The 27,502-nt window shown below is 37.4% G+C and overlaps 1 protein-coding gene across 1 annotated transcript in view; it reads right to left on the reverse strand.

Moving 5' to 3' along the window:
- The window catches only part of MPP7 (membrane palmitoylated protein 7), a 355,336-nt gene that overhangs the window by 106,447 nt on the left and 221,387 nt on the right, over window positions 1–27,502 (reverse strand). Inside the window, exons 6-8 of the mRNA XM_036277124.1 lie at window positions 18,275–18,406; window positions 5,705–5,786; window positions 4,790–4,879 (exon numbers count right to left, since the gene is read on the reverse strand). Coding sequence (XP_036133017.1) covers window positions 4,790–4,879; window positions 5,705–5,786; window positions 18,275–18,406 — 304 coding nt within the window. The remainder of the gene's footprint in view (window positions 1–4,789; window positions 4,880–5,704; window positions 5,787–18,274; window positions 18,407–27,502) is intronic.

Raw genomic sequence — 27,502 nt, forward strand, 5'->3', positions numbered from 1 at the left:
ATGATCAGACAAAAAGAAAAAAATAAAAGGCATCAAAATTGGAAAAGAAGTAAAACTGTCATTGTTCACACATGACATGAAATTGTATATCGAAAACCCTAAAGACTCCACCAAATAACTAATAAATTTAATAAATGACTCTGGCAAATTAGCAGGATAGAAAATTAACATCCAGAAATTTTTATACAATTAAATAATAACATTTTAAATAAAAATTTAAATAACATCCAGCATTTTTATGCACCAATAATGAACTTTCAGAAAGAGAAACTAAAAATATAACCCATTCACCATTTCAACAACAACAAAAAAGATACCTAGGAATAGATTTAACCAAGGAGGTAAAAGACCTGTACTCAGAAAACTATAGAACACTGCAAAAAGAAACAAAGGAAGATACAAACAAGTGGAAGCATGTACCATGTTCATGGAATAGAAGAATTAACATCATTAAAATGTCCATACTACCCAAGAATTAACATCATTAAAATGTCCCTACTATCCAAAGTAATCTATAGATTCAACATAATCCCTATTAAAATACCAAAGGTATCTTGGTTGGTATGGCTAGTGGTTAAAGACTCAGCCCTAGCACCGAAGGTCTGCAGGTTCAATCTCTGGTCAAGGGCACACACTTGTATTTCAAGTTTGATCTTGGCCACGATTGGGTACATGCAGGGAGCAACTAATTAAAGTGTCTCTCTCATCTCTCTCTCTCTCTCTCCCCCCCTCCCTCCATCTCTCCCACTCTCTCTAAAAATCAATGAAAAAAATATCCTTGGGAGAGGATTAACAACAACAACAACAACAACAACATACCAACAGCATATTTCACAGATCTAGAACAAATATTCCAAAAATTTATATAGCACTGAAAAAGACTTTGAATAGCTGCAAAAATTTTGAGAAAGGACAAAGTTGGGGGGATCACAATACCAAATATTAAACTATACTAGAAACCCACTGTAATCAAAACAGTCTGGTACTGGCACAAGAACAGGCCTATAGACCAATAGAACTAAACAGAGACCCCAGAAATTGACCCACACCGCTGTATGCTCAATGGAGTAAAGTAAGTCTCTTCAATAAATGGTGTTGGGAAAATTGGACAAGTACATGCAAAAAAAATGAAACTACACTACCAACTTACACCATACACAGTAACAAATAAAATGGATAAAAGGCTTAACTGTAAGCTGCAAAACCATAAAAATCCTGGAAGAAGACATAGGCAATAAAATTTCAGATATTTCACATAGCAGTATTTTTGCTGATACATCTCCTAGGGCAAGAGAAACACAGGAAAAAAAAAATCAACAAATGTGACTACATCAAAGCTAAAAAGCTACTGCACAGCAAATAAAACCATCAACAAAATGAAAGGGGAATCCACTGTATTGTAGAACATATTCACCAATAATATACATCTGATAAGGGGTTAATTTCTAAAATATATGGAACTCAACACCAGAAAGATAAACAATGCAATTAAAAATGGGCAAAGGCCCTGCCCAGTTTGGCTCAGTGGTTAGAGAATCAGTCCGTGAACCAAAGAGTCATGGGTTCAATTTCTGGTCAAGGCATGTATATCAGTTGTAGATTCAATTCCTGGCCCCAGTCACCCAGTCAGTGTCATACAGAAGGCAACCAATTGATGTGTCTCTTCTCTCTCTCTCTCTCTCTCTCTCTCTCTCTCTCTCTCTTCCTCCCTCCCTCCCTCCCTCCCTCCCTCCCTATCACTCTGTCTTAAAAAAAAGAAAATAAATGAAAAAATATCCTTGGATGAGGATTAAAAAAAGGGCAAAGGATCTATATAGACATTTCTCCAAAGACAATAGATATATGAAAAAAATACTTAACATCACTAATCATCAGAAAAATGCCAATTAAAACTACAATGAGGTATTATCTCATACTTGCCAGAATGGTTACCATCAAGAAATCAACAAACAAGTCCTGATGAGGATATAGAGAAAAAGGAACCCTAATACACTGCTGGTGGGAATGTAGACTAGTGCAGCCACTGTGGAAAACAGTATGAAGTTTCCTCAAGATATTAAAAAATGGAACTGCTGCTTGACCCAGCAATCCTACTTGTGGGATAATATTCTAAGAGTCCCAAAACACCAACCAGAAGAAATATATTCACCCCTATGTTCATAGCAGTGTTATTTATAATAGTAAGGTCAGGAAACAGTCCAAGTGTCCATCAGTATGTGAGTGAATAAAAAAAAAGCTATGGTGGCTGCCTGGCTGGTGTGGTTCAGTGGATCGAATATCATCCTATGGACTGAGAGGTCCTGGTTTGATTCCTAGTCAGGGCACATGCCCAAGTTTTGGGCTCGATACCCAGTAGGGGGCATGCAGGAGGCAGCCAACTGATGTTTCTCTCTCACATCAATGTTTCTCTCTCTAAAAATTCAATAAAAACATATTTTAAAAAAAGCTGTGGTACATTTATACAATAGAATACTATGCAGCTGTAATAAAAAAAAGGATCTCCTACCTGCAGGTCATTATGCTAAGTGAAATAAGTCAAAGAAAGACAAATACCACATGATTACACATTCATGTGGAATCTAATGAACAAAATAAACTGACAAACAAAATAGGACCAGAGATATGGATGCATGGAACAGACCGACAGATCTCATATGGGAGGGGATTTGGGAATAGGAAGAGATTACCATAGAACATATATGTCTATATGCATAACTCAGGGACATGGACAGTAATGTGGTGAAGGCCTAGGGTGGGAAGGGGCCTGGGTGCCGCAAGGCAAAGGGCAGGGAGAAATGGGGAACATCTGTAATACTGTCAACAACAAAAAAAGGGTACATAAATTTAAAAATTGGATAGTCTTGGGTAACTACCTCAGAAGGTTCTATTAATTTATACTACTTATACTACTACTAAAAGCATATAAACATATCTATTTTCCTATACTCTGGTTAACTCTAGGAATTATCAAGCATTTAAATCCCTACCAATTCAGTAATTTTCAGACCTCATGTTTTCTTTTGTATATTAACTGTGCATATGCTTTGCCAATTTTTCTGTAAATGTTTTTTCCTTATTTTTATAAACTCTCCACATATTAAAGTATTAGCCTTCTATCATGCATATTGAAAATATTTTTCTGAAATCTCATTTGTCTAAATTTGTTTTGTTAATCCTCACTAGTGGATATTTTTCCTTTGTTTTTAGAGTGAGTGGAAGGGAGGAAGGGGGAGTGGGAAAGAGAAAGGGAGAGAGAAACATTGATGTGAGAGAGACACATTGACTGGTTGCCTCCCGCGCATGCCCCAACCAGGGCTGGGGATCAAAACTACAAGCCACGTATGTGCCTTTGACTAGGTATTGAACCCACAACCCTTCAGTGCATGGGGTAACACTTTAACCACTCAGTCACATCTGTCAGTGCTCTTTTGTCTAAGTTTTATGTATGACGTCTTTTTCTGTTCAGAGAGTTTTTAAATCTATAGTCCTATCAGTTATTTTTCTATTTGAATTTTCCATCATTAAAGTCTTTCTCAACTTTCTGCATCATTTTTAAAACTTAAATATTTAATTTGTTGGGATTTGTTTTTGTGTGTGGTATAAAATAGGGATTGACTTTATTTTTTCTAACTGAATCATCAATTAATCCAATATCATTTACAAAATGATTTCATTGTTTTCCCACTAATATAAAATGCCATCATAGCCCTGGCCAGTTTGGCTCAGTGGTTGGAGCGTCGGCCTGCGGTCCGGAGGGACCCGGGTTCGGTTCCCGCTAAGGGCACGTACCTCGGTTGCAGTTTGTCCCCGGCCCTGGTTGGTCGTGTGGGTGGCAGCCACTCGATGTGTCCCTTCACATCGATGTTTCTCTCTCTCTCTCTCTTCCTCTCTCTCCCTCCCGCTCTATCTGAACAAAAAATGGAAAAATGTCCTCGGGTGAGGATAAAAAAAAAATGCCATCATAATAATATACAAAATTGACATATCTACTGAAGTCCACTTTGAAATACAAAACTTTCTCTTTATTCCTGTAGGTTCATAATATGTTTTCATATGTAACAGGGACAGTTTCCTTTCATTTTTCCTTACAAATGAACTTAAGAATTAATATTGCCAAGGCCTAAAATAATTTAATTCTGCTTTAGATTTCATAAGACATTTAAATTGGTTTTACTCTTTTATTTTTTTTCAATCCTCACCCAAGGATATTTTTCCATTTATCTTCAGATAGAGTGCAAGGGAGAGAGAGAAACATCAATGTGAGAGAGACACATCGACTGGTTGCCTCCCGCAGGACCCTGACCAGGGCCAGAGACTAAACTACAACCGAAGTACATGCCCTTGACCAGAATCAAACTCAAGACTCTTTGGTCTTTGGGTTGGTGCTCTAACCACTGAGCCAAACCGGCTAGGGCAGCTTTACTATTTTATATAACTAGAAAGCATAGGCTATATTGATAGCAGAAAGAGAAAGAGAAATGGATCACCAAAAACAGAGAAGATGGCATCTATTAAATACCTAATTTGGGACAGGCCCTGTAATAAACTCTTTATCTCATTTAATCTTGAAAACACTCCAGTGAGATATTTACCTCTTCTTATTCTTATTTTGTAAATGAAAACACTGAGGCAATAAAAATGTTAAGGTATTTTCCAAAGACACATACGGATTAAGTGATGGAGCTGGAATTCAAACCTTGGACTAAATCCAAATCCTGTATTCATAACCAATTTGGAAATATAGTGATTCAATTATATTTATATTGCAAATTTAAAATAAAATGTCAGCTTACCAAAATCTGAATAATTTCTTCAGGCTTTTTATCCTCAACTGGAATCCCATTCACTTCCCTAAGTTCATCACCAACATGAATAAGACCTGAGTAATAGCAAATTCAGTCAATTAGAAGTGTTACTGTCAAAAGAAGCAGTTATTTGCAATTGTGTCCACATTTAAAGCACTGTTTGGTTTCCTTAACACATCTGAGGATTAGGAAGAAGATCTTCATGCTTCTCTGGTTTCAGATTCCACGCATCTATCTAGCAATGAATCAAAGGCTACATCATAATGCTGGCAAAGAAAGACAATAGCAGTGTCTTTCTTTGTTCAGTGTCTAGAATTGAACATTATTTACATCATATAAAATCATTTTACTTTCTTTTAAAGGCTGCATGCTTTTAGTAGTACCTTTCAAACAAGAAACACTGAAGCAAATCTTAATGTAACCTTGGAAGAAGCCCATGTAAAGTAAGACAGAAGAGAGAGATTTATTTCTCATTTATTTATGTAGGTTCTCATATGTCAAGACAGAGATACTTTATTTCTTGTTTTGCTGTATTATACAAAAGATTAATTTCCTTAGTTATATATTAAAAATAATATAGCGCTGGCTAGTGTGGCTCAGTGGTTAGAGTGTTGGCCTGCACACTGAAGGGTCACTGGTTCGATTCCGTCAAGGGTACCTACCTGGGTTGTAGGTTCAAGCCCCAGCCCAGGCTGGGGCATGTGCGGGAGGCAACCAACCCATGCACCTTTCTCACACTGATTTCTCTTTCTTCCCCACCCTCCCTTCCACTCTCTCTAAAAAAAAAATCAATGAAAAATAAATATCCTCAGGTGAAAAATAACAACAACAACATATCACATATTACATATAAAATGTGACATGACTTGTCTATATTCACTTAACATTTAAATTCTTACCACTTCTATCTGCAGCCCCTCCTCTCATGATTCTTGCCACAACTATGGCCCCAGTCTGTTCATCTTTCTTGATGGTGGCTCCCTGTTAAGAAAAACAAAAGTATTTGTGGGTAAATGTGTGGATTGGGTGGTAAACTGGGGAGGCAGAAATAAGGACATTTAGCTGAAAAACATAAAAACAACAACTACAAAAAAAATTAAAGGAATGAGGCAGGAGCAATAGACACCATGCCCTGTGCCTCACAAATGCTCATTATAGATCTAGATTTTGGTACTATACATATATCATCTAAGGTTTCCAGAATAATTTAAAGATTTTTGAAGTCTTTAATTTTTTCAACATTACGGAAAGTACAACTACCTTATTTCCATTATAATACCTTGTATTTATATAGTATTTGTTACCACTCTTTTAAAGTATTTCCCCATTTCATTTCATCTTTAAAATATGCCACAAAGAAGGTAGACTATATATAGAGGTTAAGTGAATAGACAGAGATTATATAAATTATGAAAATCTCATCATCTGACTTTTAGTTCAGTAGTCCTTCAAGTACACTATTAAAGTAAAGGAACTCAGGAATAATAATAAATAAAAAAATTAAAACTCAAAGTTAGTTATATTCTTACACAAGGCTAATATGAACTAATGAAAGAAAGAACTGTTTAGTCCATGGTTTTTATGTACTAGGATTGTCCCTAGTACAAACAGAACTAACATTTTGGCATAAGATTAGGAAACAATTTCAAAAAGAATCCCGAAATACTTCATTTATGTACATTGAGAAGCAGATTAACTGAAAGTTACTTTGTAAGAGCATCAGGCGCAACTGGTTACTTTAAACATCTTTTGCCTTTCCTGACTTTCCCTTCCAAGACACTGGCACCAGTTTAGAAAAGCCACTCTGGCCCTGGCTGGTTTGGCTCAGCGGTTGGAGCACTGGCCTGTGGACCAGAGAGTCCCGGGTTTGGTTCCTGCGAGGGGCACGTACCAAAAGAAAAGCCACTCTGCACTGCCTCACAGGGCTAACGAGATGACCGTTAGGTGGTAACAGAATGCACCCCAAAGAAGGAAGTACAATTTTTCTCAAGTGTGTCAATAAACACATTTATATTACTGAAAAATAGATATGTAAGCAAAATTAGAAATCCATTTGTAGTAAGTATATTTTATATATGATAGCGATCAGATATATATCTCATAACAATAAAAATTAAGTGATAAGATGATTTTGTGGCTTTTTAAATCATCTATGAAAACGTTCAAATTAAAGACTTGAATGATCATCTATCTCTCTGTGGTCATAAACCTTAGAGTCACCAATTACTGGTATTTTCTGCTTTTAAACAGTTAACTTGTAGCCAAGATGATTGGAAATGTAATTCTTAATATAAATAATTAGTTTGGTTAGATCAACTTTCATTTCCCTTAATAATGTATCTCAAACATTCCCACCAAAGTATGCCTAAGAGTCTACTAATCTAATATTACTTATCCATACTTCACAGATGAGAAATTGAATCTCAAATGGTTATAATTTGCCCCAAAACAGACAACTAATGTGCAGTAAAGTCAGGACTTGTCTAAGGCAAACTGGTCAGAATTGTTATTCTTAATCTTAATTACCATTCAATCCTGCTTAACCTATAACAGTTTATTCATAATGTCATAAGTTCATTGCCCTTGTGGGATCTTGTCCTCAAGATGGAGGTCATCTTTGTATGTGTAAGCCATATTTCCATATCAAATGCTGAATAAAACTCTGTGGCATCTAAGGCTACAAGAAGACTTGCAGTTGCCACTTGCTCTGTGCCAGGTAACATGAAAAATCATGATTCAGCCATGCTGTGAGAGAGCTCAAGCTGGGCTAGTGGAAATGCCACCTGGAAAAGAGATGTCTGGCCAGCCCCCAACTTCCCAACCATCCTCGTACAGGTATCAGTCATGGGAATGAAGGAGCCCTCAGGTGACTGCAGTCTCAGCCACCATCTAACTGTGCTCAGCTGAGCCTGCCACCCTCCAAAACTGTGAGAGATAATAATAAATTAGTGGTTTAGCCACAAAATTTGGGTGTGGTTTATGACACAGAACTATGACTAGGACACATTTTTCTCCACTACAGCCTATACTGTTTTTTAGTTAGAGCCATCCAATTTATTGTGCCTTTGACTTATTTTGTGATTCAATGATGTTGACAAATGTTTATTGAGACCCTACCATGTGCCAGGCTCTATTCTAAGGGCTCATGATATAATGGTGGGAGGGAATGATTTCTGCCCTCTCATGGAGATTATGTTCTAACAGAAAAGACAGACAATATAAACATGAAATAATTACATTATATAGTATGTTAGAAGGTGGTAAACACTGTGGGGATGGGTGGGGTAGGGCAGGGTAAGAAAGCTCTGGAGTACCAGGTGGGTAGAGGGGAGATGAAGAAAAATCACAGGCCTCACTGAGAAAATGACATTTGGATAAAGAAAGACTAGAAGAAGATGGAGTTGGCTGAAAGGAAAAAAATGGAAAACATAGTCAGGGAAAAGGTGCTGAGGTGGGCTATGAAATAAAGGTTTAAAATAGGGCAAGGAAGTCAGTGTGGCTGGAGTAAAGTAAACAGGGAGAAACAGTAAGACGTGAGGTCAAATGGTAACAGGCAGCCAGATCAAGTAGAGCTTCGTAGGTCATTGTGAGGACTCTGGGATTTACTCTGAATGGAAAAGACAATATGCAAGGCTCTGAACGGCAGTAGTGTTAAGAAGAGAGTGAAGGAGGACTTCCGGTCAAGACCGCATTGTAGGTAAATGTGGTACTTGAATCCGCTCACAACAACAATGAAATTACAACTAAACTACAGAACAACTATCATTCAGAACCACCTGAAATTTGGTTAAATAAAAGACCCACACTAGGGAATTAAAGTAGAAGCCACATCAACACTGGTAGGAGGGGCAGAGACAGACAATGGACTGGTCCCACACTCACGTGTGGTCGATAAAAATCAGGAGGAATATCTTAGCCATGGAGGTCCCCCTTAAGGAGCAAGGGGTATCAGCCCCACACTGGACCCCCAGTCCAGAGTTCAGTGCCAGAAAGAGACCTCTGTAACTTCTGGCTGTAAAAACAGTGGGAATGGAGGCTGAGGGAAACAGAGGACTGCTAGAGCCCCAGGCAGTTCCACTTAGAGGGCCCATGCACAAACTTACTCAGACTCACTCCCCTGAACTCCAGCTGTTGGGTAGCAGCTTGAAAGGCACCAGAGGCATACGAGAAACTGAATTGTCCAACATCAGACCAAGAGTTGAGGGAGCAGCTTTTTCCCAGACAGAAGTACTGGCAGAAGCCACAGCTCCTTTGATGAGCCCTTCCCCCACAGAGCCAGCAGGAGGGTGCCACATCTGAGACTCCATCAACATGGCTATCTCCGTCCACCCCACCCCAGCCTGGTGATTCCCTGAGGCCCTACCCCAACCAATGTTTAGGCCCACTCAAGCTTTGTCTCGTGGTTTTTCCATATGAATGGCTTGTCTTGGCTCAAGCTTCAGATTTTCCTAAAATCCCTCAAAAAAAAGCAGCATCTGGCCTTAGTCTGCCCCACACCTCTCACAAAGTAGCCCCAGGCCTAGCTCTAGCAAGAGCCAGCTTTGGTTCACAGCTTGGCCTCATCTGGGTACTTCCATGCCCAGCACAAGCAGCAGTCATCTGCAGATCACCTTGTAGCTCAAGCCAGGTAGCCCAACCAAGGGGAAGCTGACCTTGACCTGCCCATCCTGGGAGGCCTCAGAGCCAGTGCACCCAGTGGACAACTTCAGACCATGCTGAAACATCACCACCCAACAACCGTCAGAAGAGACACACTCAAAGGCAGACTCAGTCGGCACTAAAGCCCTACCAGAGTAAGTCCTGCTCTGTGGGGTGGGCCTCTGCACAGTTGATCCTCCACTGTGGTCAGAGATGTGTGGTCACAGCCCAGCGGGGGTGATTAGGGAGACTGTGCCTCGAGGGCCCAGCGGGGGTGATTAGGGAGCCTACAGAATACCTACTACATTATGCCAATCTATCAAGCCTGGGAGACAAAGCAGCTCTACCTAATTCATAGAAACAAACACAGGAGGCTGTCAAAATGAAGAGACCAAAAAAAAAAAAACATGTCCCAAATGAAAGAACAGAACAAACTCAAGAACAAAAAACAAGCAAAATGGAGACAAGCAATCTAACAGATCAGAGTTCAAAACACTGGTTATAAGGATGCTCAGTGAACTCAGTAAAAACCTCAACAGCATAAAAAGGATCAGCCAGAAATAAAGGATATAATAACAGAAATGAAGAGTAATTTACAGAGCCCTGGCTTGTGTGGTTCAGCTGGTTGGAGTGGTGTTCCATGCACCAAAGGGTCACTGGTTCAATTCCCAGTTAGGGTACATTCCTGGATTGCAGGTTCAATCCCTGGTTGGGCACATATGGGAGGCAGCTGATCGATGTTTCTCACATTGATGTTTCTCTCTCTCCCCCCACCCATTTCCTCTCTCTAAAAAAATAAATAAATAAATGAAAACGTATCTTTGGGTATGGATTAAAAAAAAGAAGAAAAGAATAATTTACAGGGAATCAGCAGCAGAATAGATGAAGCTGTAAATCAAATCAGCAATTTGGAATATAAGAAAGCAAAAAACACCTAATTGGAACAGCAAAAAGAAAAAAAAAAAAGAGAAATGTGTAAGGAGCCTCTGGGACCACGTCAAGTGTACCAATATTTGAATCATGGGGGTGCCAGAAGGAGAAGAGACAGAGCAAAAAATTGAAAACTTATTTGAAAAAATGACAGAAAATGTCTGTCCCTAATGTGGTGAAGAAAAAAGACATATAAGTCCAGGAAATGCAGAGGATCCCAGAAAAGATGAACCCAAAGAGGCCCACACCAGGACACATCCTAATTAAAATGTAAAAGGTTAAAGATGAAATCTTTTTTTTTTTTAAATCCACACCCGAGGACATTTCTGCATTTATTTTCAGACAGAGCAGGAGGGAGAGAGGGAGGAAAAGAGAGAAGGAAACAGAGAAATATTGATGTGAGAGAGACACATGGAGTGGTTGCCATCCACATCGGGGCCGGGAACAAACCGCAACCAAGGTACGTGCCCTTAGTGGGAACCGAACCTGAGACTCTCTGGTCCACAGGCTGACGCTCTAACCGCTGAGACAAACCGGCCAAAGCTAAAGATGGAATCTTAAAAGCAGCAAGAGAAAAGCAGTTAGTTACCTGCAATGAAGCTCCCATTGGACTGTCAGCTGATTTATCAACAGAAACTGTGCAGGCCAGAGGGACTGGCAAGAAATATTCAAAGTGATGAAAAGCAAAGACCTACAACCAAGATTACTCTACCTAGCAAAGCTATCATTGACAATCAAAGCACAGATAAAGGGCTTCCCAGACAAGAAAAAGCTAAAAGCTAAAGAAGTTCATCATCACCAAACCAGTGTTATAAAAAATGTCTAAGGGTCTTCTTTAAGAACAAGTAGATGAAAAATAGGTTAAAATATGAATAATGAAATAGCAATAAGTACATATCTATTATCCATATGTTCATTGCAGCATTATTTATAATAGCCAAAATATGGAAGCAATCTAAATGTCTATCAATAAAGGAATGGATAAAAAGGAGGTACAATCAGACAATGGAATACGACTCAGCCATAAAGAAGTACAAATTTGTTGTTACAGGGCAGTCATGGGGATGTGAAGTATCACATACAAAATATAGTCAAATATTCTAATAAATATGTATGGTGTCAGACAGGTGCAAGATTTAGTGGAATGATCAATTAGCAATTTATGTAATGTCTAAGTACTAGGATGTACACCAGAAACTAATATAATAATGTATGTCGACTGTAACTGAAAAACTAAAAATGATTTAAAAAAGAAAAAAAAGTGAAGGACAGCAAGGGCTAAGGCAAGGACACAAACAGGAGGCTGTTACTATAATCCAGGGGAAAGAGGAGGGGCGCTTTGATCTGACTGGCAGGAGCAGAGATAATGAAAGTGGTGCGCATGTATTACTGGTAGCGCCAAAAGGATTTTCCAAAGGGTAGGAAATAGAAAGTGAAAGAGAGGTATCAAAGATTGATCTTTTGGTTGAGCAAATGGAAAAATGAGATTATCATCAACTGAGAGGGGGAACCCTATGGATGGAACACATTTGGAGACAAAGACCATTTTACCTGGAACATGTGAAGACTGAGATGTCTATTAGACATCTAAATGGAGACTGAGGAGACAGATGGACACAAATTTGAAGATTAGAATAAAGGTCTAGAAGAGAAATGGCCCTAGCACTAGCTAGGAGAATCACTAGCACACAGATGTTGTTTAAAGCCATAGACTGGATGAAATCACTTCCAGAATTTGTAAATAAAAACACTCTAGCATTTAAGGGTTATCTTGTTATAGGTATGTACTCTAAAACAGAATATGCTTGCTATCTGCTGGTTCTCCCTATGCTTGGATGGTAAACTATGAACCTGAGGAACAATCTCTCACTTTCTATGGGACACTAGCTAGCACTTGACTCTATCTTCTTCTTTTTTTTTTTTTCTTTATTGATATTTTGATGTTTTAGAGAGAGAGGAAGGGAGAGGGAGAGATAGACAGGAACATCAATGAGAGAGAACATTTATTGGCCGCCTCCTGCATGCCCCTCACTGGGGAATGGGCCCAAAATCTGGGCATGTGCCCTGACCCTGAATTGAACCAGCAACCTCTTGGTACATGGGTCTATGCTCAACTGCTGGGCCACGCCGGCCGGGCCACTCTATTTTCTTTGTGATCTCTTTATTCCTGAAAATATCTATTTCCACATTGCTTTCCAAACCCTCTTTGATGTATTCTCAGCACAATATGCATGAAAACAAGATTTAAAAAATCAATAAAACAGAGCTCATTATATGTAATATTGTACAAAATTTATAAGTCCTAGGGCATAGTTGCAAATGCTAAATGAATTAAAATTGAATCTAATGTTTTAAAACTTACATAATTTTTTATATAGTTAGTTTGAATTTATTCTGTATGATTTTGACAAAATATGAGTATAGAGAACGTTAGGTTAGATTGGGAAGTTAGAATTCTGGTTAGATATTTGTTGCTATTACTGTAAAATGGTTTATTAAAGAGGAATGCAAAGAGGACTAGGCTAGGATGATCTCCTTGAATAAAAATTCTATTTCCACCTGGCCAGTGTGGCTCAATGGTTGAGCGTCGACCCATGCACCAAGAGGTCACCAGTTCAATTCCTGATCAGGGCACATGCCCAGGTTGTGGGCCAAATCACCAGTTGGGGGCATGTAGGAGGCGGGCAATCGATGTTCTCTCTCATAGATGTTTCTATCTCTCTCTCCCTTCCTCTCTCTATAAAATCAATAAAGAGAAAAACAGTTTTTTAAAAAAAAAGGTAAAAAGAAATTGTATCTTCTATAACAGTGCCAATGTAAGACATTTTAAGCAGGTAGCACAGTAAATTTCAAGTTAATTCTTTGAAATAAGTGTTTTCAAAGTATGGTCTACCAAATATTTGCATCAAAAATCTTTGAGACATCTTTTAAAATCTAAATTACCAGGTTCTGTCCAAAACCTACTGACAGACCATTTGGGGTAGAGGCCCAGAAGTCTGAATTTGAAGGAAGCACCTCAGGTAATTTTTATAATAACAGAGTTTGAGAACCACTATTGTAAAAGAACCAAGAAGACAACCTATGTAAGAAACACTGAAAATTTAGGATTAAATCCATCCACCAACTAACAGAATTTCATTTTCTTATGCTGGCCTAAAATCTTCGGTATATAACAAATATAAACGGCTCCAAACTCATAAGGGAGGGAAGCTAGCTCTGCTCCTGCATCTTGACCGTTGTTTTCCCCTCTTCTCTCAATTCTTTCATCCCCTAGAATTAGCACCCTTTCCATTTCCATTGTCAAACGCCTCCGTGACCTTTGTTCACTGCCTCTTCTCCTAGGAAACCATTCTGTGCTTAGTTGTTATCTGGCCTCTACCTTGTCATCCTCTGGAACATTTATCTAACACATAAAGCACAAGAACTTGTAAAGCATTTATACATTATATCTCCGTTGGTATTTAAAACACTCTCAAAGAAGTACATTTTCTGATAATGAATCTGAGACAGATGTTAAGTAACTCACTGCTCTAAGGATATATAGCAAATCAGTGACACCCTATAACACTCACTCAGGTTTCCTAATACAAGAGGGTATTCATTTCATCACATTAGACTTGGGTCGAATAAACAAAATTACATTCCTAACACAGATAATCTAACCCTTGGTTGCTAAATCATATGGCCTTTTCTCTTGAATCATTTGCCAAAATCTCCTGGCCATATATTTGAAAGAATTTTATTTCACCTTGGCTTCTCTCCCTTTGCCTATTTCTGGGGGGCAGAGAGAAAAATACTATTAAGTATATTACAAACTTGCCAAATTATACCATCATACACTACTAACAAACTGAACAATTTTGAGAGATGCTTATAAAAGCCAGCAAATACACAAATATTACAAACCTGGAAAATATTCTCATGCTAAAGAGAAATACTCATTTCTTAAACAACTTATCAATTCAAGCTTTTTTTTTTAATCCTCACCCAAAGATATTTTCCCTTGATTTTTTTGATAGACTGGAAGGGCCGGGGATCAAACCATCAAAGCCAAATCGGCCAGGGCTTAAGTATTTATTTATCCTCACCCGAGGATATTTTTTCATTTATCTTCAGATAGAGCAGGAGGGAAAGAGAGAGAAAGAGAAACATCGATGAAAAAAAGACACATCGACTGGCTACCACCCACATGACCCCAACCGGGGCTAGGGACAAACTGCAACTGAGGTATGTGCTCTTAGCAGGAACCGAACCCAGGACTCTCTGGTCCACGGGCCGATGCTCTAACTGCTGAGCCAAACTGGCCAGGGCTTCTATTATTCCTGCTAATTGAATGTACAGTACTTCTAGTCACCTAAATAAAAACATCCAATCTTCTGTTGACTTCCTCTCTCCTCTTGCCCTCTACATCCAAAGGTCCCATCAAATCTAACATGTCGTTCTTGCCACAATCTTAGTTCAGATTCTCATTTTAAATACCCTGTATTATATAACCTATAACAAAAAAGGGTATTAGATGGAGAATCATGACCTCAGAGTTAAACCTAATTATTTCAGTTGTTACATGCTTATTAACTAAATAAATGTTTAGTAACAAACTATGATAACACAGCTTTAGATTCTTTTACATACTTTATTTACATTTTTAAAATTTAAATTAACTCATAGTACATCCAGTTAAACCTTTCGTGAAATCTTGATGCAGGACATGCCAAAAGTCTTTGATAAACATTTTGAAGATCTTATTTTAGCAGAAGGCCTGGGAATTAAATGTTGCTGGTGACTGTTTAAATGTTAGCTCACCAAAAACTATTGCCCCGGAGAAACTACGACTAATCAAAGAAATTATTAATTACTGAACTCCTCCAAATGGCCTTTCAACGATCTCCCTAAATTGTTGAATTAAACAAAATAAAAACGTATTGCATTTGACAGATGCACCGAATCCACCAAGAATTAGTCACTTTATGGTGCTAGGCCCTGAGACAGCTCTTTCTACATGCAACATGAGTTATCACCTATTCTTGCTAAGTATTTTAACTCCATAATAAAAATCACGAGCTTTTTAGGTTACCAGCACAGAGTTATAATCACAGATGAAATGCAGGAGGATATAACCTAAATTACACAATCTTATCAGGAATTACACAAATTACCAGGAATACAGGGAGTGCTAGAATATCCATGGATGAGCTTCAGAGGCTCAATAAATCCCTTGATATAATATGCAAACTTATCTGTACATTTTTCTGACTAGGAGGAGTATCCAATGCATTCATCAATATACCAAAGTTGCCCTGAAGCAAAACAAGAAGAGGAAAAAAACAACCAAAAGGGAAACATGTAAATATACAATATGGTGTAGAAGAAAAAAACTAGTGCCCTGGCCAGGTGGTTCAGTTGGTTGGAGCATCATCCCATACACCAAAATGTTGGAGTTAGTTCTGATTTCCAGTCAGGTCACATAACTGGGTTGGGGCATGTAGGGAAGGCAGCCAATTGGTGTTTCTCTCTCTCTCTCTTCTCTTTCCCTTCCTCTCTCTTCAAAATCAATAAAAACATATCCTCAGGTGAGGAAAAAAAATAAAGAAGAAAAAATAGTACTTAAAAATAAAGAGCTGCCCGGTCGGTGTGGCTCAGTGGTTGAGCATTGACCCGTGCACCAAGAGGTCGCTGGTTTGACTCTTGGTCAGGGCACATACCCAGGTTGTGGACCAGATCCCCAGTGGGGGGCATGCAGGAGGCAGCCGATTGATGTTCTCTCTCATTGATGCTTCTATCTCTCTCTCTCTCTCTCCCCCTCTTCCTTCCTCTCTCTCTAAAGATCAGTAAAGAAAAAAAAATTTTTGTTAAATAAATTTAAAAAAATAAAGAGCCAAGTTTGGATCTTGGATCTACCACTCATTAGCTGCTATGCTTTGGGTAAGTTGCTTCACTTCTCTGACTATTAGTTTCCTGGTTTGTAAAAAGAAAAATTATAATCCTTATACCAAGTATAAGGATTAAATATAATGTATGTAGCCCTGGCCAGTTTTGCTCAGTGGTTAGAGTGTCAGCTGGTGGACCAGAGAGTCCTGGGCTTGGTTCCCACTAAGGGCATGTACCTTGGTTGCAGTTTGTCCCTGGCCCCAGTTGGGGTCGTGTGGGTGGCAACCACTTGATGTGTCTCTCTCACATTGACGTTTCTCTCTCTCTCTCTCTTCCATTCTCCCTCCTGCTCTGACGATAAATGCAAAAATGTCCTTGGGTGAGGATAAAAAATAAATAAATAAATAATAAATAAATAAATAAATAAATAATAAATAAATAAATAAATAAATGTATGTGAAGTACTTAACGTAGTACTCAGCAACTATTATATTATCAACTGCTATTTGCTTTAAGAACACAAAAATGTCTTAATTAGAACAAACAACATTTAAAATAAAGTATTAGATATTAAAATTTATTTTTCTTTTGAATGTAGTTTTATAAAAATATGGATACACTTCGTATTTATTTCCTATTGCTGCTATAACAAATGACCACAAATTTAGTGGCTTGATACAACACAAATTTATTATCTTATAATTCTGGAGGCAGCAAGGCCAAAATGGGTATTAAGAGCTAAAATCACTGAGTCAGCAGGGCTGCATTCCTTCAGAGGATCTAGGAGAAAATCCAGTCCTTGCCTTTTCCATTTTCTTTGTTTCTGTTGTTAACCCTCACCCAAGGACACATTTTTCCATGTGAGAGAGACACATCAACTGGTTGCCACCTGCATGACCCTGACTGTGGCGGGGGATTAAACCTACAATCCAGGTACGTGCCCTTGACTGGAATCAAACTCATGACCCTTCAGTCTGTAGGCCCACGTTCTAACTGCTGAGCCAAACTGGCCAGGGCACGTTTTCCATTTTCTAGAAGATTCTGGCATTCTGCAGCTAAGCCACATCACTCCAACCTTTGCTTCCATCACCACATCTCCTGTGACTCTGGCCCTCCTGCCTTCTTCTTTCACTTTAATAAACACCGTTGTAATTAGTTTGGGCCCACCAGATAATCCAGAATAGTCTCCCCATTCAAAACCCTTTATGGATCATGAAAAGTATCTTTTGCACCTTGGCCAGTCTGCCTCAGCAGTTAGAGTGTTGCCCTCAGATCAATGAGTCACGGGTTCAATTCCGGCCAAGGGCACATACCTCAGTTGCGGTTTGTCCCCAGCCCTGGTCGGGGTCGTACGGGAGGCAATCCATCAATGTGTCCCTCTCATGTCCATGTTTCTCTTTCTCTCCCTCTCTCTTCCTCCCTCCCTCCCACTCTGTCTGAAGATAAATGGGAAAATATCTTTGGGTGAGGATTTAAAAAAGAAAAAGTGCCTCTTGCCATGTAAGGTAACATAGTCACAGGTTCTGAAAATTAGGACATGACATCACTGGGGGCTGGGGGTGAGGGGCATTGTTTTGCCTACCATAGACCCCTTGACATAATTCATCATTATATAAATTCTGGCACTAAAATAAATGTTATATTTACATTGTGAAACATCAAACACTTGAATAACTTTTCCTCATTATTTTAAAATAAATTAGCTTTCTAGAAAAGCAATAAGCAGTTATTTTTAGTTGCATCATTTAATCTCAAATCATCTGTGACTGGTGCATATGCTTCCTTTTACAAATATCAACACTTCACATTTTAAAATTATTGCTATTTTTAACCAACAAAATGCCTGTCATTTTATTTGTCTTCATTTTCATTTTCTAAATCATATTCTTTAGATACAAATGTTCCTATTTGAAAGTTTTAGGACACAGAGGAAGTGTGTATTAAAGAAAGAAATATATGGAAGGTCCTCATCAAATTGGGCTTTATCATGATATCTACTTATATCTGGGCACAACATGCAGACCAAAACTTACCAGAGGTTCTCTATTTTTGACCAGACGGATGATTTTCACTGAGTCTTCCTCATCGTCAATATCATCAGGCATAGGAGGCAATACTGGATCATACTTCTTCTGAGCCACAGTGTCATGCACAGAGAGCAAAGCCTATCAAAGCCAAGAGTTGATTAAAAAAAAAATTAATCAACTATAAAATCCCAAACTCATAAAACTATAAAGAAAATCAAATTGGTGTTATAATTTTGACATAACAATGGTATTAAGGCAACTACTTGAAAAGGAGCCTCCTACAAACAGGAAGCATGAAAAATAGCCAAGGGCAGCTCCATTTAGCTACCACCTTATTCCCAACGACATTCATGTATGACAAGAATCAGCATAAAATATCTTCTAATCTGTACATGCTCTGGTTCATTTTTATAAGGATGGCAGTTGGGGGCAGGGGTGGGAGGGTGTTACTTTTGAAAGGAGGGAGGAAATGAGTCTATAAATATATTGTCAATGAAACAATAGGAGTCTGGACAACTATATACCTTTTCTTTCCTACTATTAGAAAACACAGAAAGAACTGATCAATACAATGGAATAGCTTTCATTCTTTTGTTTTCTCGCTTTTTTAACATTTCGTGTAACATGACTAATATGTACATAAAAGAATAAAATGCATTGCTATTCATGATTGTTATGGTGGTAAGACTCCACAAAACACTGTTATATTGGCCTTATAACCAAAGATGAGAAAAACACTGGAACCCTGACATGTCACTACCCATTATTTTAGTTGAATGGGCCTAGACTTTTTTTTTAATCCTCACCCGAGGACTTTTTCTTTTTTTGCATTTATCTTCAGATAGAGCGAGACGGGGAGAAGAAGGGAGAGAGAGAGAGAGAGAAACATCCACATGAGAGAGACACATGCAGTGGTTGCCACCCACACGACCCCAACTGGGGCCGGGGACAAGCTGCAACTGAGGTACGTGCCCCTAGCGAAAACCGAACCCGGGACTCTCCGGTCCATGGGCCAACGCTTTAACTGCTGAGCCAAACTGACCAGGGCTGAGCCTAGACATTTAACTAACTTCTTCCTCAATCAGCAAATGGCATGATCCACAAATTTCTCCAGCAAGAAGCTTAGAAATCAACCTTGAAATCCCGTCTCTCTTCTAAACTTCGAATGTCCAATCCATATCCCGTTAAATATACTTCCAAAATAATGCTAACATTTGTTATCCTCTCTCTAACCAAAGGTTGGCAAACTATGCCACCTGCTTTTATAAATAACCTGTTAGAACACAGCCATGCTCCAATGGCAAAACAGTAGAAACAGCAGGTAGTTTTTACATAAAAACTGGCAGACCCCTGGGCTAGATCACTGATGTCATCACTTTTTACCTGGAGCATTGCAATAGCCTCTAAACAGTCCAATTGCATTCACCTTTGGCTCATTTCCAAATCCATGATTCACAGACTAACTATTTTAAAACATAGATCAAATCACATAATGGGCCTGCTAATTACTCTTCTAAAGCTACCCACTGATCTTGGGATGAAGACCAAATTGTTGAGCATGTCCTAGTCTTGTATTCCTCTCCAACCTTACCTAATTCCACTTTCCTCACAAAGCTTAAACAACTCTTTCTCATAGAGACCTGGCCAAACATCCAATACACAAGCAGACGCCCCTCAGTAACTTGATCTAGCACCTTGTTCTTTGCCTTCCTACATGTTCATAATTCATAGCCATATATGCATTTTATATGTGTTTAATATTTACTAGCTACTGAAACAGATCCTCTAAGATGGCAAATAAATGATGCTTATTTTTAATTAAGCTCTTTTATTGACTATAATATGTATACAGAAAAGTACACAATTCATAAACATATAGCATGAATTTTCAATAATGAATATTCCCATGTAAATATCCTCGAAACAGGAAATACAACTGAACCCAAATAACCCCCATTATGCTCCTTGCTAATTTATTCTTACCTCTATTCTCCCTGAAGATGATTTGCCTTTATATAAATATACATAAATAGAATTATAAGTATATATTCATTTTCCCCCTGATACTAAGTTGATGAGAATTATCTATGCTGCTATTGGTAGTAGCAGTCATTCACTTTTCACTGCTATGTAATATTGCAACATATAAATACTTTCAGAGTTTTTTTTATCCATTATGCCCATCATTCAGGGACATTTCGGTTGTTTTCAGTTCTTATCATAAATAATGCTGTTGTAAATATTTCATGTCTTTTGATAACATGAGTGGAATATCTGGTTCATGGGTTATATGTATATATAACATTAGGAGATAAAATGTTTTCCAATTATAACTCCACCAACAGCGTATGCATGTTCAATTTGCATCATGTGATCCCCAACATTTTTTGTTACTAGTTTAAATTTGGCCATTGTGAGTATGCAGGGGTATCTTCTTGTGGTTAAAATTTCATTTTTCTTACAGTTAATGATATTGAAAACATTTTCCTTTGTTTACTGGGTATGTGAATATCTTCTTTTGTGAGATGCCAGTTCAAGATTCTTGCACATTTCTCTATACTGTCTTTTTCTTATTTATTTGTAAGAATTTATGATATACTGGACTCAAACCTTTGTCAGTTATGCGTGCTACAAATACATCTTCCCATTTGGTAGCCTGCCCTTTCACTTTCCTATTAGTGTTTTTTAATCAATAAAGGATCCTAATTTTAATAAGCCTAATTAATATTTTTTCCTTTATGGTTGAAGCTTTTTGTAGCCAATCAGAGTTTCTAAGGAGAAGAATGAACAGTATCAAAATGATAAAATATCCAAAAACACAATGGCTTCCAATTTTTGAAAACTGAGGAGAAACAGAGTCTAAATATTCAGGAAGCCCAATATATCCTCTAGGAAGCAGGGGGGAAAAAACATGTTTAGATATATTATAGTGAAACTGCAGAATGCCAAAGGCAAAGAGAAAATCTTCATAATGTCAGAGAGAAAAAAGATAATCAGAAAAAAAAACAAAAAAAACGGATTGAGACCTGACTGAGCAGCAACAGAAAGTAGAAAATTGTTAAAATACCTTGAAAGTGTTTAGAAAAAGTAAGTCAGCCCAGAATTATATATCCAGCAAAAGTATCATTAAAGAATGAGGATGGGGGCAAAAGTGAAGTTAACAGGGATCCACTTGAGAAAACTTTAAATAGAAGAGGATAATGCAACAAGGGTTTTCAAAGACACTGGACATCAGACGGAGGATTGTGATCACTGAGAGACAGGAAACAAACATGGGCCCTCTGATGGCCCCAGTTTATCGCCTGGAGAGAGTTTCCTGACTGTTCTGGGGTTGGAAGAAAAAGAAACCCAGGCAGAACCCAGAAGTCTCCCTGAGTTGAAAAAACAGAGCTGGGAATCCAGGGAGGTTAAGGGCTGACGTTCTCAGGGAAGAGTGTGGGAGAGGAAAGAACTGCACAGAGCTCGGGAGATCTGCAGGAGGTCTCCCCTGAGTCCCTAGCCAAGTACTTAGCCACAGCCTGCATACAAGAAAATTACCAGAAAGGATTAGAGCAGTGGTTTTTACTCTCCTGAAGCCATTTGGCCAGGGATACTTCTAAATTTCTAAACATCTAATAGCATACAAATAATTATCCAGCCCCTAAATGTGAATTGTTCCAAGGTTGAGAAACCCTGCATTATAGGTTTCCCCCACTATCTGAAACTAGGGCACTCCTATGAAACCTTTCATAAACCAAAATGTCATAAAGCAAAAAAGCAATTGCCATTAATTTATATAAAAAATTGTTGAGTGTTCCAAGACCCCCAAAATAACTATCCATAAATGAAACACAAAGAAAAAATATAGTGAAAAATTATGAAAGGACAGCTCTGGCTGGTTTTGCTCAATGGTTAGAGCATCGACCTGAGGACCAATAAGTCACGGGTTCAATTCCAGCCAAGGGGACATACCTCAGCGGCAGGTCCCTAGCCCTGACTGGGGTCATGCAGGAGGCAACCAGTCAATGTGTCCCTCTCACATCGATGTTTCTCTCTCCCTCCCTCTCACTCCATCTGAAGATAAATAGAAAAATGTCCTCAGGTGAGGATTAAAGAAGAAAAAATTATGAAAAGACAACTTCAGTGGCCTAACGTATGCACATAATTGACATTTCCAAAGAAAGGAGGGGTGCTAAAAATATATTTGAAGAAATATGGCAGCAAATATTCCAAACTTGATGGGAAAAAAAGCCACATGTTCAAAAATCTCAGTGTATCTAACCAAAAGAAACAAAAGAAGTAACACCAAATTGCTTAAAACCAGCAATAAAGAGAAAATCTTAATGTCATACAAAGAAAAATAGTGTCATATATATATATATATATTTAAAATAATGACAACACTTCTCATCAGTAACAATGTAGGCCACAAGACAATGGAGCAGCATCTTTACAATAAAAGAAAAGTACTGTCAACCTAAAATTCTATACCTAGTAAAAATATCTTTTAGAAATACAGGGATACTAAAGATTTTTTAGGCATACAAAAGCTCAAGAAATTCATTACCAACCAATTTGTATTTTAATAAAAAATGTTACTAAGAAGTCTTTCCAACAGGAAGAATGACAGCAGATGGGACTATGGATCCCCGGAGAGGAATGAAGAATACTGGAAATGTCCATCATCTTGGTATCTGTGATAACTATCTTACATATACACAGTAAAAATAATAAAGATAGCTAATGAACATATTTTTTTAAAAAGTGATTATCTTGACAGGCAATATTAAGAATAACAGCTATGTATTTTCTTCCTTAGCTCTGGATTGATTTCCATGTCTGGATTACAAATTATACTTTTAAGATTTATAGATATCAAGTTCCTAATTTTTAGTAGCTTTATTTTACAACTATTTTTTGTTAGCAATATTTCTACGTTGAACAACTAAAAATAAACTTGTATTCCATTTTCTTCAATATACAAATTTTCCTTTCAAAAGGCAATACTTAAATGAAAATTATGTTTCCATATGCCATAACTAGCAATTACAAGTGATGGGTTTACCTGTCCCTGAGACAAATCTGCAGGAAATTGAACACTCATCAGGCTCACAAGGTCTCACTGCCTTGGAACCTCTGAAGTCAACTCTTCGTTCTAAGTATCTGTCCAGTCCACAGAATTAAGTGTCTAATCATAAGATGAGTAACACTGATTTATTCCTCCAGAAGAAAGCTTAACATTTTCCCTTTAGCATGCTTTCACTAAATCTCACAGTTTCTGCATGCTCAGGCAATGAGCAATTTCATGCAAGTGAATGTTTTGGAAAGCTAAAAATTTACAACCAATCTTATTTTATTGCCTTTTACAAATCTACCAAATTTCTCCTGACTTCCTGAATAATAACATCATGTTCTAGAGATATCACTTCACTGTTTTATCAAAAATAAGCCACAAAATGGTGACTCATAGAGTTGATTTGCCTTAAACTATTGCCTAGGAATAGTTCTTACTTATCAATGACTCCCTTTGCTTCCCCTGGAAACAAAGTCTTAGCAGATATCAACATCCCTCCATCCATGTTCCCAAATACCACCAACATTATTGTTGATAAAATGGTCCATCACTGTGGGAAGCTTTCACATTCTATTATATCTATTTAGGCCTTTAGCCACTTAGTACCATTTTCCTTTACTTGCCACTTGTCCCTTTTACACTTTATTTTTTCCTGGACTTTAAGATTTGAACAATAATACTAGATTCTGTAAACATTATATTTTAATTTTTTATTGAATTTATTGGGGTGACATTGTTTAATAAAATTATATAGGTATCAGGTGTACAAGTCTATATGACATGATCTGTATATTATATTGTGTATTCACCACCCCAAGTCAAGTCTCCTTCCATCACTATCTATCCCCCTACACCCTCCTCCTTTCCCTTGGGTAATCACCATGCTGCTGTCTGTTGTCTATGAGTTTTTTGTTTGTTTGTTTTGGTTTGTTTATTTCCTTTCTTTTTTTTTTAATCTCTTCACCTTTGAGTAATAAGAATACTTGTTCATTTTTTGTATATAGCAACTGACCAATCAATTCACAGAGTAAAAGAATGGACACAATATTGAAATATGTTACAGTTCTCAGATGAGACTATTGTTACAGAATGACAAGTCATTTTCTTTTTTTAATAGTTTTTTTTTTCAGTTTTTTTATTGATTTTTGACAGAGGAGAAATAGAAACATTGACAAGAGAGACACATTGATCAGCTGCCTACTACATGCCTCCTACTTGGGATGGAACTTGAAACCTGGGCATGTGCCCTGACCAGGAATCGAACCAATGACCTCTTGGTGCATGGGACAACGCTCAATCCACTGAGCCACACCAGCTGAGCAACAAGTCATTTTATAACTATTCAAGACTTGAAGGCAATATTTTATACAGGAAAAGTGTTTGCATAGACATGGTGGGGCAAAAGTAGGTTTACAGGTGTTCATATGGAAAATAATATAGTTAATAAATAATAATACAAGAATAAACACTTGTTTCATGTACTCACAACTGTAAACCTATTTTTGCTCCACCCTGTATTCTAGTATGATCAACTAGCAAAGCTTAAAAAAAAGAACTAAACAAGGCTTGCAAGGGCATAGGAAAAAAGACACTTCTCATGCTACTGAAGGTACTGTACATTGAGAGAAACTGTCTAGATTATTGCAAGAAAATGATGGTCTTAAATGATATAATATCAGATGGATTTAATCTTCAGAGCAATTTCATCCCAAGGCAGTAGAATATATACTCTTCTGAAGTATATATGAAACATTTTCTAGGATAGATCATAGGTTAGGACACAAACCAAGTCTCAATAAATTTTAAAATACTGAAATCATCTCAAGCATCTTCTCTGACAATAACTTAGAGATCAATCATAAGAAAAAAAAAAACTGAAAACAAAGACATGGAAGCTAAGTAACATGTTACTAAACAATGAATGGGTTAACAATGAGATCAAGGAAGTAATCAAAAGATACTTTGATACAAATAAAAATGAGAACACAACAACCCAAAATCTATGGGACACAGTGAAAGCAATCCTAAAAGGGAAATTTGAAGCATTACAGGTCTATCTCAAGAAATAAGAAATATCTCAAATAAACAATCTAACTTTACATTTAAAGGAACTTGAAAAAGATTAAGAAACAAAGCCAAAAATGAGTAAAAAGAGGGAAATATAAAGATCAGAGCAGAAATAAACTCAATAGAGTCTAAAAAATGCAATACAAAAGATCAATGAAACCAAGAGCTGGTTCTTTGAAAAGATAAACAACACTGACAAACCTTTAACCAGACTCATCAAGGGGGGGAAAAAAAGGACCCAAATAAATAAAATCAGAAATGAAAAAGTGGTAACAACTGACACCAAAGAAATACAAAGGATTGTAAGAAAATGTTACAACTACATGGCAACAAATTGGACAATCTGGACAAAAGCAATAAATTCCTAGTCTGATCAGGAAGAATCAGAGAATCTAAATAGACAGATTACAACTGGTGAAATTAAAGCATTAATTTACACCCCCCCCCCAAAAAAAAAACCGTGGACCTGTTGGCTTCACAGATAAATATTACCCAACATTCAAAGAAGAACTAACACCTATCTTTTCCAAATTATTCCAAAAAAGCCAATAGAAGGGAAGATCCCCAAGCTCATTTTATGAGGCTAGCATTATCCTAATTCCAAAACAAGATAAAAACACTACAAAGAAAGAAAATTATAGGCCAATAACCCTGATGAATGTAGATGAAAAATCCTCAACAAAATATTAGCAAACCAGACCCAGTAATACATTAAAAAGATCATACTCCACAATTAAGTGAGATTTATTCCGAGGGTGCAAGGTTGGTATGGTATACGTAAATCAATAAATATGATAAACCACATAAACAAAATGAAGGATAAAAACCACATGACCATATCAATAGATGCAGAAAAAGCATTTCATAAAATCCAGAAGCATTTATGATGAAAACTCTCAGGAAAGTGGGACTAGAGAAAACATACCTCAATGCAAAAAAGACCACATATCACCTGGCCGGTGTGGCTCACTGGTTGAGCATCGACCCATGCACCAAGAGGTCACCAGTTAGATTCCCAGTCAGGGCACATGCCCAGGTTGTGGGCACAACACCCAGTACGGGGCATGCAGGAGGCAGCCAACTGATGTTCTCTCACGATGTTTCTATCTCTTTCTCTCCCTCTAAATCAATAAAGAAAAAATATTAAAAGAAAAAAAGACTACCATATATCACAAACCAAAGCCTACATCATACTCAATGGGCAAAAACTACACTATTTTCCTTAAAATCAGGAACAATTCGGGTATGTCTGGTTTCACCATTTTTATTCAACATAGTAGTGGAAGTCCTAGCCACAGCTATCAGAAAATAAGAAGAAATAAAAGGCATCAAAATTGGGGGGAAAAAAAGTAAAACTGTCATTATTTGTAGATGACATGATATTGTATATAGAGAATTTAAAATTCCACACACTAGAACTGATAAATAAATTCAGTAACGTAGCAGGATACAAAATAAATATCCAGAAATCAGTTTCATTTTTATATACCCACCATGAACCATCAAAAAGGGAAACTAAGAAAACAATTCCATTCACAATTGTTTAAAAATAACACCTAGGGATAAATTTAACCAAAAATCCAAATGCCCTTTACTAATAAAAATATAAGACATTGAAGAAAGAAACTGAAGAAGATACAAATAAGTGGGAGCATATACTGTACTGTCTTCATGGATAGGAAGAATTAACATCATTAAAATGTCCATACTATCCAGAGCAATTTACAGATTCAACACAATTCCTATCAAGATACCAATGGCATATTTCATATAATTAGCACAAATATTCCAAAAATTTATATGAAATCATAAAAGATCCTGAACAGCCACAGTAATCTTGAGAAAGAAGAACAAAGTTGGAGGACATATACTACCTACAAGGCTATACTACAAAGCTATAGTAATCAAAACAACATGGTACTGGCATAAAAGCAGATATACAGATCAATGAAACAGAATAGAGATCCCAAAAATAAACCCACACCTGTATAGTCAATTAATATTTGACAAAGGAGGCAAAATATACAATGGGGTAAAGACAGTCTATCCAATAAATGCTGTTGGGAAAATTGGACAGATCTGTACAAAAAAAATGAAATGAGATCATCTTCTGA

The sequence above is a fragment of the Molossus molossus genome, unplaced genomic scaffold (assembly GCF_014108415.1).
Source record: "Molossus molossus isolate mMolMol1 unplaced genomic scaffold, mMolMol1.p scaffold_m16_p_1, whole genome shotgun sequence".
Lineage (NCBI taxonomy): Eukaryota > Metazoa > Chordata > Mammalia > Chiroptera > Molossidae > Molossus > Molossus molossus.